The 10149-nt window shown below is 32.1% G+C and overlaps 2 protein-coding genes and 1 long non-coding RNA gene across 4 annotated transcripts; 2 read left to right on the forward strand and 1 right to left on the reverse strand.

Annotated features, from left to right (window-relative positions):
* Window positions 1-1990: 1990 nt before the first annotated feature.
* LOC106664351 lies at window positions 1991-6589 on the reverse strand. The gene is made up of 3 exons (XR_001340163.2): window positions 5900-6589; window positions 5657-5830; window positions 1991-2512 (listed from the first exon to the last, which is right to left on the reverse strand). It is a non-coding gene; the product is annotated as an uncharacterized LOC106664351 (long non-coding RNA).
* Window positions 2856-5216, forward strand: LOC106664349. Of its 2 annotated transcripts, XM_014390017.2 has the most exons (4): window positions 2876-3020; window positions 3116-3184; window positions 3692-3805; window positions 4277-5216. In XM_014390017.2, exons 1-4 carry the CDS (start codon window positions 2985-2987, stop codon window positions 5075-5077), a joined length of 1020 nt encoding a protein of 339 aa, XP_014245503.1. In that variant the 5' UTR covers window positions 2876-2984; the 3' UTR covers window positions 5078-5216. The 2 variants fall into 2 exon arrangements, with proteins under 2 accessions (XP_014245504.1, XP_014245503.1); XM_014390018.1 differs by lacking the exon at window positions 3116-3184 and having other exon boundaries at window positions 2856-3020.
* A 149-nt stretch (window positions 6590-6738) lies between the features above and the next one.
* On the forward strand, window positions 6739-9388 carry LOC106664350 (mediator of RNA polymerase II transcription subunit 11). Its single transcript, XM_014390019.2, has 3 exons — window positions 6739-6908; window positions 8963-9103; window positions 9165-9388. Exons 1-3 carry the CDS (start codon window positions 6833-6835, stop codon window positions 9344-9346), a joined length of 399 nt encoding a protein of 132 aa, XP_014245505.1. The 5' UTR covers window positions 6739-6832; the 3' UTR covers window positions 9347-9388.
* The last annotated feature ends 761 nt before the right edge of the window (window positions 9389-10149 follow it).

Genomic DNA, 10149 nt, shown 5'->3' on the forward strand with positions numbered 1-10149 from the left:
TCGGAACAAAACGCTATTTATGTTATTCAACACTAAAAGAGGAATTATATTTACAACTCACGAATGAAGTTAAATAAACTTTTCATTTATACTTTGTTTTTTATTTTTTAAATTGCCTTTCCTCAGCATTTGTCACACAGGTGGGACAACATTATGCCAATACTGGTAGAAAAAGAGACATTATAACGGGCGCAAAGGAGGCACGAGAAGTATCAGCATTATCAGAAATGAGACTAGCATTGGGGGCTTTCTAAGGTCTAAAAATTGTCTGAATAAACAGCTTAGGCTAGGAAATTTCTATAATCCACTTTATATGGTGCACTTCATTTTTATAAATAAAATGTGAAATTGAATTAGATTTTAAATTTACCATCATCAAAACTAAAAACCAAAAAAAGCAGTTGATTAACCTAAGTTTTGTAATATTTCCCTTGTTAGTGTCAATCTGGAGGTCTTCATTTTCTTTTTAATTTTCAAATTTATTTTTAATTTATTAATCGGCAGACGGACCCTCCATGCTGTAATTTTACTTTAAATTATATATTATGTAATGTTATAACTTTTCTTTTTTTGCAATAAAGTAAATTATTATATTAATTTGCTTAAAAAGTGTAGATTCATATTCTATAATTCATATGGTATCATAATTTTGAACTTGGTTTAAATGGTGTGTAAGCATAGTGTAAAGGTAAGATCAGCCAAAGGCTTAGTTGTGTGTAGCATTTTGTTACAGTGGCATGATGGAAAAATGTTCATGCTGGTCTGCAGAAGTGTTTTCTTCTGTCTGCCTTGCTGGAACATGTGAATTGGACATTGGAAGATCGAAGAAGGCTCCTTACAGATGAGGTGAGAGTTGGCCTCAAATCTTAAAATGGGTGTAATTCAATATGGAGACTCAGGAGAAAGGTACCATGCTGTATGGTTCCTCAGGTGGTATTTGTTGGGTCGATGGTAGGTCGTTGATGTGCTGATTTCCATGGACGCCTACACTGAATGGGTTGTTGTATGAGGAAGATCTCTAACTTCAGAGACATAATCGAAGAACGTGTAGTGTCATTTGCCACCCACATCGGTGAGAAATACTAATGCAGGATAATGCCAGACCCCATAGAGCGTGTATTGTGGATGAGGTTGGAATTGAGTGCTCGATGTGGCATATTAACAACAATTGTACACATTTCAACCACATTTGGGACCAACTTAAGCGATGAGTTCAACAGCGAATCCCAGGTCCTAACACCCTAGAATAGTTGGAAACAGCTGTTCTTGATGAATGGAATTCCTCAGGATTTTACCAGAAATATTTTCCAAATAATGCAAAAGTGTTTAACCAACAAACCAACATCGACATGATTCATGCCAGAAGTTAAGGGTACAAAAAAGTTTTTTTACATTTTATTTATTTATTTTTGTTCTTTACTCAATAATTGTTTTTTCAGAATTAAGTAATAATAAACATTTTCTTTTTAAATGTCTTATTTGTACAACCAAACCTATTTTTGGTACGCAAAATATAAATAAACTTACAATATTAACATACAATAAAATTTAAAATTTGCATTAATTTTGTCCATAAGTGTATATATATTCATATATTAATTTTTTGACAGTATTTTTTTTTTAATATGCTTTTTATTTCTACGAATATAACAATGATTATTAGTAAAGCATAATACAGGCATGGATCACAATCCGTCTGCCGGAGGTCATTGTTAAGAGAAAAAGAATAAAAAAATAAGAATTTTTACACTAGTACACCATCAAAAAAGATTAAACATAATAGTAAAACTACTTCTCATAGAAAACAAACTGAGGGGAAAAGTAAAGGGGCAAAAAATCGGATATAATAAAGACATATATTATATAAAGGAATATATAATATATATTTTTTCTTTGTGTTTCAATTACAATGTATTATAAATTGTATTTATAAATATATTACAAATAATATAAATATCTTATTTATAAAAATGTAGTAATAAATTTTCTTTTTTTAATTTAAACCTAAGCAAATACATTTAGAAATACATTTCAGTAGTTTTTTTGTCAGAAACATCATACTGCCTTCCATCAATGTGAGGGGATTTATTCATGGAAAAACTGGGAACTATACTAGAGTTGGGGAAATCCTAAATTTTGTGGAGCCCTGATTTGCACGGTCCTTTCAATTTATAAATCCAATCTCATGGGAGTACAACACTAAAAATAACAGATCAATTTTTATATATTATATGCCAAGAGAGTTAAAACAGGAAATATAAAAAAACTGATGTTTTCAAGGTGGTTGCAAGAGGGCCAAATCCTGGAAATATAATTGCAAAAAAAAACTGATCTATTTTCTTCCATTTTTTATTCCTGGACTAACAGTCAAGAAAAATACTGTTTGCTTACAATTAGAATAAAATCAGGTAGTTGAAATGAGAAGTTTGTGGCATGGGCGATCGAAGTCATGGTAGCTCAAGTGGTTAGAGCAGCGGCATGTTGAGCCGAAAGTCGTGGGTTCGAATCCCGCCTGTGCACAAATTTTTCATTTTGAAAAAAATTGTGTATAATTGAGTATTTATATAGTCAAGAAAAATATTAAAAACAATAACAACAAACAAAAGGAGGGAAAATTCGAAAGGAGGAGTTGGGATGGGAAGTTAGTGTCTTAGTGGATTGAAATCACGATAGCTCAATTGGTAGAGCAGCGGTGTATTTAGCCGAAGGTCATGGGTTCGAATCCCGCTAGTGACGCTGACTTTTTTTATCTAAACCAATACCTTATATAAAGATTAATTAATTAAAAACAATCTTTAAGCGCATTAAATAAAAATTTACCACAAAAATTAAACTGATTGAATATGTCATATTGTATGCTTTTGTCAAGTTTAGTTTTCAAATCATATGGAAAACACATTTTGTTTTTATCCTCCACTTAAACAACAAAGCAAAATAGATATACAATTCAAGACATTTTTAGCCCCTAAATTTCAAATTTAACAATGACAAAGAATCTTAAAAATTTAGTCGATTCTGCAGTAAGTACGCTTGAGATTTTAAAATATATTTTTCTACTGTCAAAAAAATTCGAAAGTCAAATTGAACTAAAATATTTTCTCTTGATTTCTGTTAGTTCAAGGGAGGGAAAACAATAGGATATGAACTAGACATCTGGATAGAAAGCAAAAAACATAACATTGTGGTGAGATCTGCAAGCTAATCAATCTGTAGCTACATCATTGCTGATTATCCTGATCTATTCTCAAAGGTTTTGCATATTCAATATTTTTTACTATCATCAGTGGTTAGCCTGAAAACTTTTGAATAAATAATATGCAAGACAAACACTGAATTTTGGTGAAATATGTCTGACAGATACAACCAACCCGAATAAACAGAAAATATTGTTATAGCAAATGCTTTATCTGAAGCAATGGCTTTTGATGGGATCGAATGTGTACTTAGCTTGATCATATTGACCTGATTTGTGTATGTTTTGCCATGTTCAGGACATGTTTGACAAAATAATGTACGGCAAAACATGTCTAACAGTTAAAACTAGCAAAGATGAAGCTACAGTCCTATTCTCTTGCAGACCTGTCGACAATGTTGGCAATACATATACTTTTTTTAATCAGAAAAAATAATAAACAATTTTTTTTAAACTTATGAGTATTTTATAATTTAAAAAATACAAATTTATTTTCAGAATTTTGTGTTTGCAAATCAGAAAATTTTCTTTAGCAACACAGCTGCTCAAAACTGGAAAACCCAGCCAGCACAGATGTCTTCCATTACTGAAAACGTTGGGAGAGTAAAAATGGTAATTATATTCTCAAAACTCTACAAGTAAATTTAAAAAAAAAAATGGTAGACATGCATTTAGAATTTGCTATTCACACACAAAAAATTTACATAGCACTTCAAGCTATGTACTTTCGGACTGGATCTGTGACGGCTAAAAAAATCAAACTTTAGGATCCAATTAAACAGTCAAAAATCTTCCACACAATGCTCCTATCTTTGTTAGTAACAATCAGCTCAGACCTCCAAATTCCTTATGTTGCAGACCTAGCGCCAAATTCTGATACATCAAATTTATGAGTATTATTATTATTATTATTTACTGATGTGACTCACATTCATGCTTAACACACCACTTATGTTGTTTCCTTGTATCTGCTTATTGCATATAAATTCTATTAAATATAAACTAGATAAATATAGATAAAATTCTATTAAACCTTAGAACTTTATTGAAAGAAAATTTGTATTAATTTTTTTTCTTTTGCAGCAAGAAATTGGTGAGTTTACTTGGGATAGACTTCCCCATCTTGCAACCCAGGTGGAGATATACAACCATACTCCTTACTATCAATTCCAGGAGGTGAAGGGCAATTACAATATCCAGGACCTCAATTATTCCATATTTAAAAAAGCTAGTGTTAACCACAAAGAAATTGCAGAAAAGACTAAAGATCATACATTAAACATAAGGAGCTATTACAGAAACAGGTGGATACAAGAACATAAGGAAAAAAGAAAAGACAATATCACAAAGCAAGCAGTCAAAATATCACCAAAAGGGCTGGCTGTGGTGAACAGATCATGGCAGGCTCCTCACGAAGCATCGATATACAGAAAACTAGTAAGCAAGCAATTTTTTGATGAAGAAAGTAAAGGCTACGAGGGTTCGAACAAGTTGGACGATTTGTCCGAATCCAAGAAAGAACACTCGAGACCGGATCAATTAAATAAAAACCTGTGCAATAACATGGCCAAACAAAACTTGGAATTTTCAAAACTGAATTCACAAAATCATTATTACCAATGGATTAAGTCAGTGTCAACCCAGGGCAGTCTGTTTCCAGTTACACAGATGATGAATTGTACTCATCCTAAAGAAGAAAAAGACATATCAGACACGTTGGGCTCTAAGAGCATATCTAATCCACAGTATGATGTGGTAATAATTACTAATCCAAAAAATACGACTCTAAATACAAAAGAACTTGGTGAAGATGCCATGAATACAACTTCGGTACAACTGGAGAAGGAAACGTCTATTGAAAAAAATGTTATAAGCATAAACTAGGGGCCAAAAGTTACAATTAAACCAAACATAAAATGTTAGCCTTGGCTAATCCACACATAATTGTAACCGATGTACTTCTAAACTGTACATACCGCTTACTTGTGCAATAAACATTTTATTCAGTTTCAATATCAGATAATTAAGTTTTTTTACTTCACATTCTAACTTGTAAACTTTAAACTTTTAATGAAAATAACTCTTACTTGTTTTTTGTTTGTCTGATTGATGATGATATATTAATAACATTAATAAATTAAAATCATCATTTGCTTGCTAGTAGCTAATGATATTGTCTTTTTTACGAATTGATGGTGTGAGGCGTAACATATTCTTAACATTTTATCTAAATAATAAATTATCTTTGAATGTACCAAAATCAAAAATAGCATTTTGCATTTTGCCTAAACGTAAACAGTTTAGAAATTTATATTATGAAAATAAACTCGTTGAATATATCAATGTTTTCAACTGTTTTGAGGTTCCTTTTGGGGTCTGGGAAACAATTCTCTTAAGTAGAGGAACTCGTGCACTAGGCATTCTAAAGAAATCTTAAAATATGTGGAAAGTGAAACTTTTTACCAACAAAAGTTAACTTTCTCGATTCAGTAATAATCGCTCTGCACTCTAGGCTGCTGAACTGTATGAGGGCCTCTGACAAATCGCAGATACACTTTTTTTAGCACTTGTTTCTCATCCCTCACAACACGTCTGACCGCTTTATTTGAATTGACTTAATGAGCAGAATACTGGGTCCTGAAAATAAGAAATTTGGTCAAAAGTTTGTTTAATTACAGCCTTATCAGGAACAGGTTTTTTACTAACCATAAAAGCACAGATTGCCAAAATTACAAAATATCTTGGTCAAATTGTTTTAAGCTGGTATTTTGTCAATTCTGATATTCTTGAGAGAGAAAAAGAGAGAGAGAGAGAGAGAGAGAGAGAGAGAGAGAGAGAGAGAGAGAGATTTGCAAAAAATAGAAAAATCTGTTGTATTTTCAGAATATTGAAAGAGTATTGATTCCTTATATCGTCAGCAGCAAGATTGGACGAGAACTGGTGTATTCAGCATGGTATGGATGTTGGCTCAGCAGCATGTTTAAACAAAAAAATCAACTTTTAATAAATCATTATTCAATTTTGATCGTTTTCTCTCCTACTTATATGCTGTATTGTGTCAATGAATTGTTTTCTCTCTATATAAACTAATTTCTAATGATCTTTGTCAAATTGCTGAAAAAATTGTGACAGGCAGAAAATATTTGGTACTCAATTTTTCAAGATCCTTATTACTAATATTTTAAGTATGTGACTAATTTACAATAGATTCACCAATTATCTGAATGTACACAAAAGACATGTGGGCATAAAATGTTGTAATGTTATATTGTAGAGTGTACAAATCAAAATTAATTTATTAATTGAAAAGATCAACTTTTTTGTTTGATTAAATGTTATTTTTGATTTATTTGTGGCACCAATTTATATAACTATATAATCTTACCATTCTCAAAACTCACAGAAAGCTTGGTAATAACAGACTTTAATAAAGGTTTTCTTTCTAATTAAAATACTGGTAAAATGAATGTTCCCTGGCATTTTGAACCTTGAGCGGATCTCACAGAATCGATCTGTGATTGTTGTACAGGCGATTTTCTGAAAGATGAAACCTTCTGAGCCCATAACTGACATCACAGAGCCGACGTCGTCTCACTGACAATTTTAATTTTAAATTTTCTGTCGGTTTTTCTCCAAAAAATGACCGCGCCGATGGAAAGGATCCAGGTCCTGGATTCTATAGAAAAGGATATCGTTACTTGCTTGCAGAGCGCAGGTAAATTGAAACAATAGAAATTTAAGTTAAAAATAAACAAAACGAGCTGGGTCGTTTGTATTTATATTTTTTCCATTAAGATGCCAGTATTTAAGTATGCAGTATATCACAGGTTGTAAAATCGCAGAATGATAATTTACTTACTATATATAATATATAGTAAGTACATGGAAATTGAAACACTATGTGGCTGCATAATTCAACCTTACATATTTTTTAATTTATACAATTGGTTTAAACAGGAATAATTTTTATATGTTGGAGTACTTAGTATTAACCGTGTAAGGTATGAAAAAAGAGACTGAGAGATCAGGAGTTTGTCAGAAACTATTACCACATCTTTAGGGCTGTTTAGTTGTTTTAAAGTAAAAGTAAAGTAATTTCAGTCATACAGGAGAGCTTAACATCCAACTGTGCTTTGGGTGTCGCAGATAAGGGAACAAAACACTTTATAATACATTTTTTCTACATTAAAAACCATGGGCTCTGCTCAGATTCTAGCCTAACCACTTGACCATCGTGATCCCCAAGGTCGTATTATGGAGCGTTGGTTATCTGTTTGCAGTGAACTTGAGTGTTGCATGCAGAACCCTAAAACGATGTCATTGCTGTGTCAATCAAATGATGGAAATAAAATTAATTCTTTTATTTGGAGATCACGAGATGCGGTCTGGTGTGAAAGGTTTTGGAAAAACATTTGCTTTATCGTTCCAACGTTTTGATCTTTATTGAGATCATCTTCAGGGCCTGGGATTTATAAATATTGTTTAAATCATAGAAATACATGTAGGATGTGAAAAAAAATTAATTTTACAATGCTAGAAACTTTAGATTCAATCAATTTGAAATTTATTTTGAGATGATCTCAATAAAGATTGAAACATTGGCACGATAAAGAAAATGTTTTTCTAAAAACTACGTCACACCAGACTGCATCTCATGATCTCCAAATAATCATTAACTAGTGGTCACTAAACACCACATATTAATTCTTTTGTTTGAGCGTAAATGATATGACTTATAACAAATGAATTCTTTTATGGGGAGATTGTTATGGAATTATATGGGAAAGGCACCCAGATTTACTGCAGAAACTCAAGATTACCTTATACTTCGATACAGTATTGCTATGTCTGTCAGGGAACCTCCTTTTTTTTATTTTATATTTCAACAAAATCTGGAGTCTCCCAAGGATACTTCCTTGGCCTGATCCTTTTCAATGACATTCCACTACCCCAAACAGTTGTCTCCACATTGACTGAAGACACGGCTATCCTCTCTTCATACTCCAACCAATCTGTTGTAAGCTCTTATAGGCAAAGTCACCTCACCATATTAGAAAACTGATACTGCAAATCAAAAATCAAAGTGAACAAAAGTAAATGTGCTAAATCACTGTGACTCTAAAAATTTCACTTACCCTCCATTACGACTGAATGACATACTGATAGTGACAGGTGACATAGTACAATACTTGGGACTGTACATTAATAAAAGGCATGTAAAATGCACAAATTCGCCTGAAACGACATGTTTCAAATGCCTAACGACAAGAAATGAACCACTGTTACAAATTCATGTTGGGACTGCTCGACCAATGATCCCACCTAAACCTGAACATCAAACTGACCATTTACAAAACTCATTTGTTCGATATGGACATTCAGATTGGAAGTTTGGGGCTCAACCAAACATTGCAATTAGTCCCGTATCCAGTTTCTCAAATTCAAAATCCTAAGATAAATCCATATTCCATTTGTTCACGACCTTGTAAGGAATTTCACAATACCCTTTCTGTCCACTCCAAACCCCCTCGTCCAACTGCTTTCCATATTATGCATACCTGGATATCCTCTACCTGAAGACAGTTGCCTAGGGATTTGCTTCAGTATTATGACAAGATAAAATGCCAGAACATATTTTTGAGAGATTACATTTGACGTTTATCGTCCTAGGCAACAATTCTCTTAACATTCACCTGTAGGGTATTTGAAATTCCTAAAGAAACCAATTGTTAATTTTCTCATTTATATTAACAATTTTTGTGATTACAGGAACAGCTTTACTTGAGCTTAGCAAAGAGAAGTCGAGTTTAAAACAGGCCGAGAGCCAGACGCATCATTTTATCAAGACTTTAGGACAAGTTGAGTCAAAATTAACCGAGCAGATCAACTACCTGACACAAGTGTCAACTGGCAAGTTAATTCCCCCTCCCCCCCAATTTGATAATTTTTAAATTAAGATTTTATTACTTAGGCCAACCCCATGAAAGTAGCGGTTATGCGTCTCAGAAGATCCTTCAGATGGCCTGGCACAGGCTGGAGCACGCTAAAAGACGAGTTAATGAACTAGAAAGGCTCAAGATATCTCATCTGTCGGGGCGTAGTTCAAACCGCAATGCTCAAGGGCCAATGAACAACCAACAGTCGACTGGATGATAAAAACTTTTCTTCTTTTTTTTTTAACCTGTAAATAAACTGTATAAACTGTGGTTTGAAGTGAAATTGTGTGATGTCTACATTTACAACGTTTTATACAGATTCATTCAAATTAGTGCTAAATTTTATAACGGAATAACACTGCAAAAATTCAATTATATGTAGACTTATTATTGATTATTATTAATTATTGTTTCCAATTTTTCTTCTCAACCGTCTTTGCATAAAAATTGGAAATAATTTTTATTTAAGTAAATATATATTTTAAAGTACAAATTTCCTAATAATAAAGGTTTTATTTGTATTAAAAAAAAGTTTATTCTCTTTATGTTTTTCCTTTTTATGATGGGCAAAGTAATGGGGAAGTATTTCAATATATTTTAACAATTTTACACATTAAAAAGGACAATATGCTCATAGACATACAGATATATTATCTTGGTTGATTTTGTTATAATTATATATACAAAAAATTAGGGATAAGGCAAATTTTAAAGAAAGAAAAATATTCAGTTCCTTTTTATCGAACTTTTGAGGGAAAGCACTTTCATCAGGATTTTGAAACAATTTCTCATGATTTACATGGTAAACAAATATACATATCTATTTACAACATAAAAATTAATTAATAAATAATTATTAGTTTTAGAGTTAGCAAATATGTTGGTTATCGCCTGCCCTCTTTATGTTTACATTTCTTTTCTTATCTTTCTCGCGTTTTAACCCTCATACAACCTTGGTATCTCAGGGCCTAATAATTTTGGATAAAATAACAAAAAAAAAAAAAATTACACAAAAACATG

The sequence above is a fragment of the Cimex lectularius genome, unplaced genomic scaffold, assembly GCF_000648675.2.
Source record: "Cimex lectularius strain Harlan isolate CLEC.00 unplaced genomic scaffold, Clec_2.1 scaffold98, whole genome shotgun sequence".
Lineage (NCBI taxonomy): Eukaryota > Metazoa > Arthropoda > Insecta > Hemiptera > Cimicidae > Cimex > Cimex lectularius.

Bases quoted from the DNA above. Each gene is read 5' to 3' on its own strand.
- LOC106664349 (XM_014390017.2), top strand. From the start codon at position 2,985: ATGACAAAGAATCTTAAAAATTTAGTCGATTCTGCA. The intron at 3,021-3,115 runs GTAAGTACGCTT...GATTTCTGTTAG, and splicing joins AAAATTTAGTCGATTCTGCA to TTCAAGGGAGGGAAAACAAT. The intron at 3,806-4,276 runs GTAATTATATTC...TTTCTTTTGCAG, and splicing joins ACGTTGGGAGAGTAAAAATG to CAAGAAATTGGTGAGTTTAC.
- LOC106664350 (XM_014390019.2), top strand. From the start codon at position 6,833: ATGACCGCGCCGATGGAAAGGATCCAGGTCCTGGATTCTATAGAAAAG. The intron at 6,909-8,962 runs GTAAATTGAAAC...TTGTGATTACAG, and splicing joins TACTTGCTTGCAGAGCGCAG to GAACAGCTTTACTTGAGCTT. The intron at 9,104-9,164 runs GCAAGTTAATTC...TTTATTACTTAG, and splicing joins CCTGACACAAGTGTCAACTG to GCCAACCCCATGAAAGTAGC.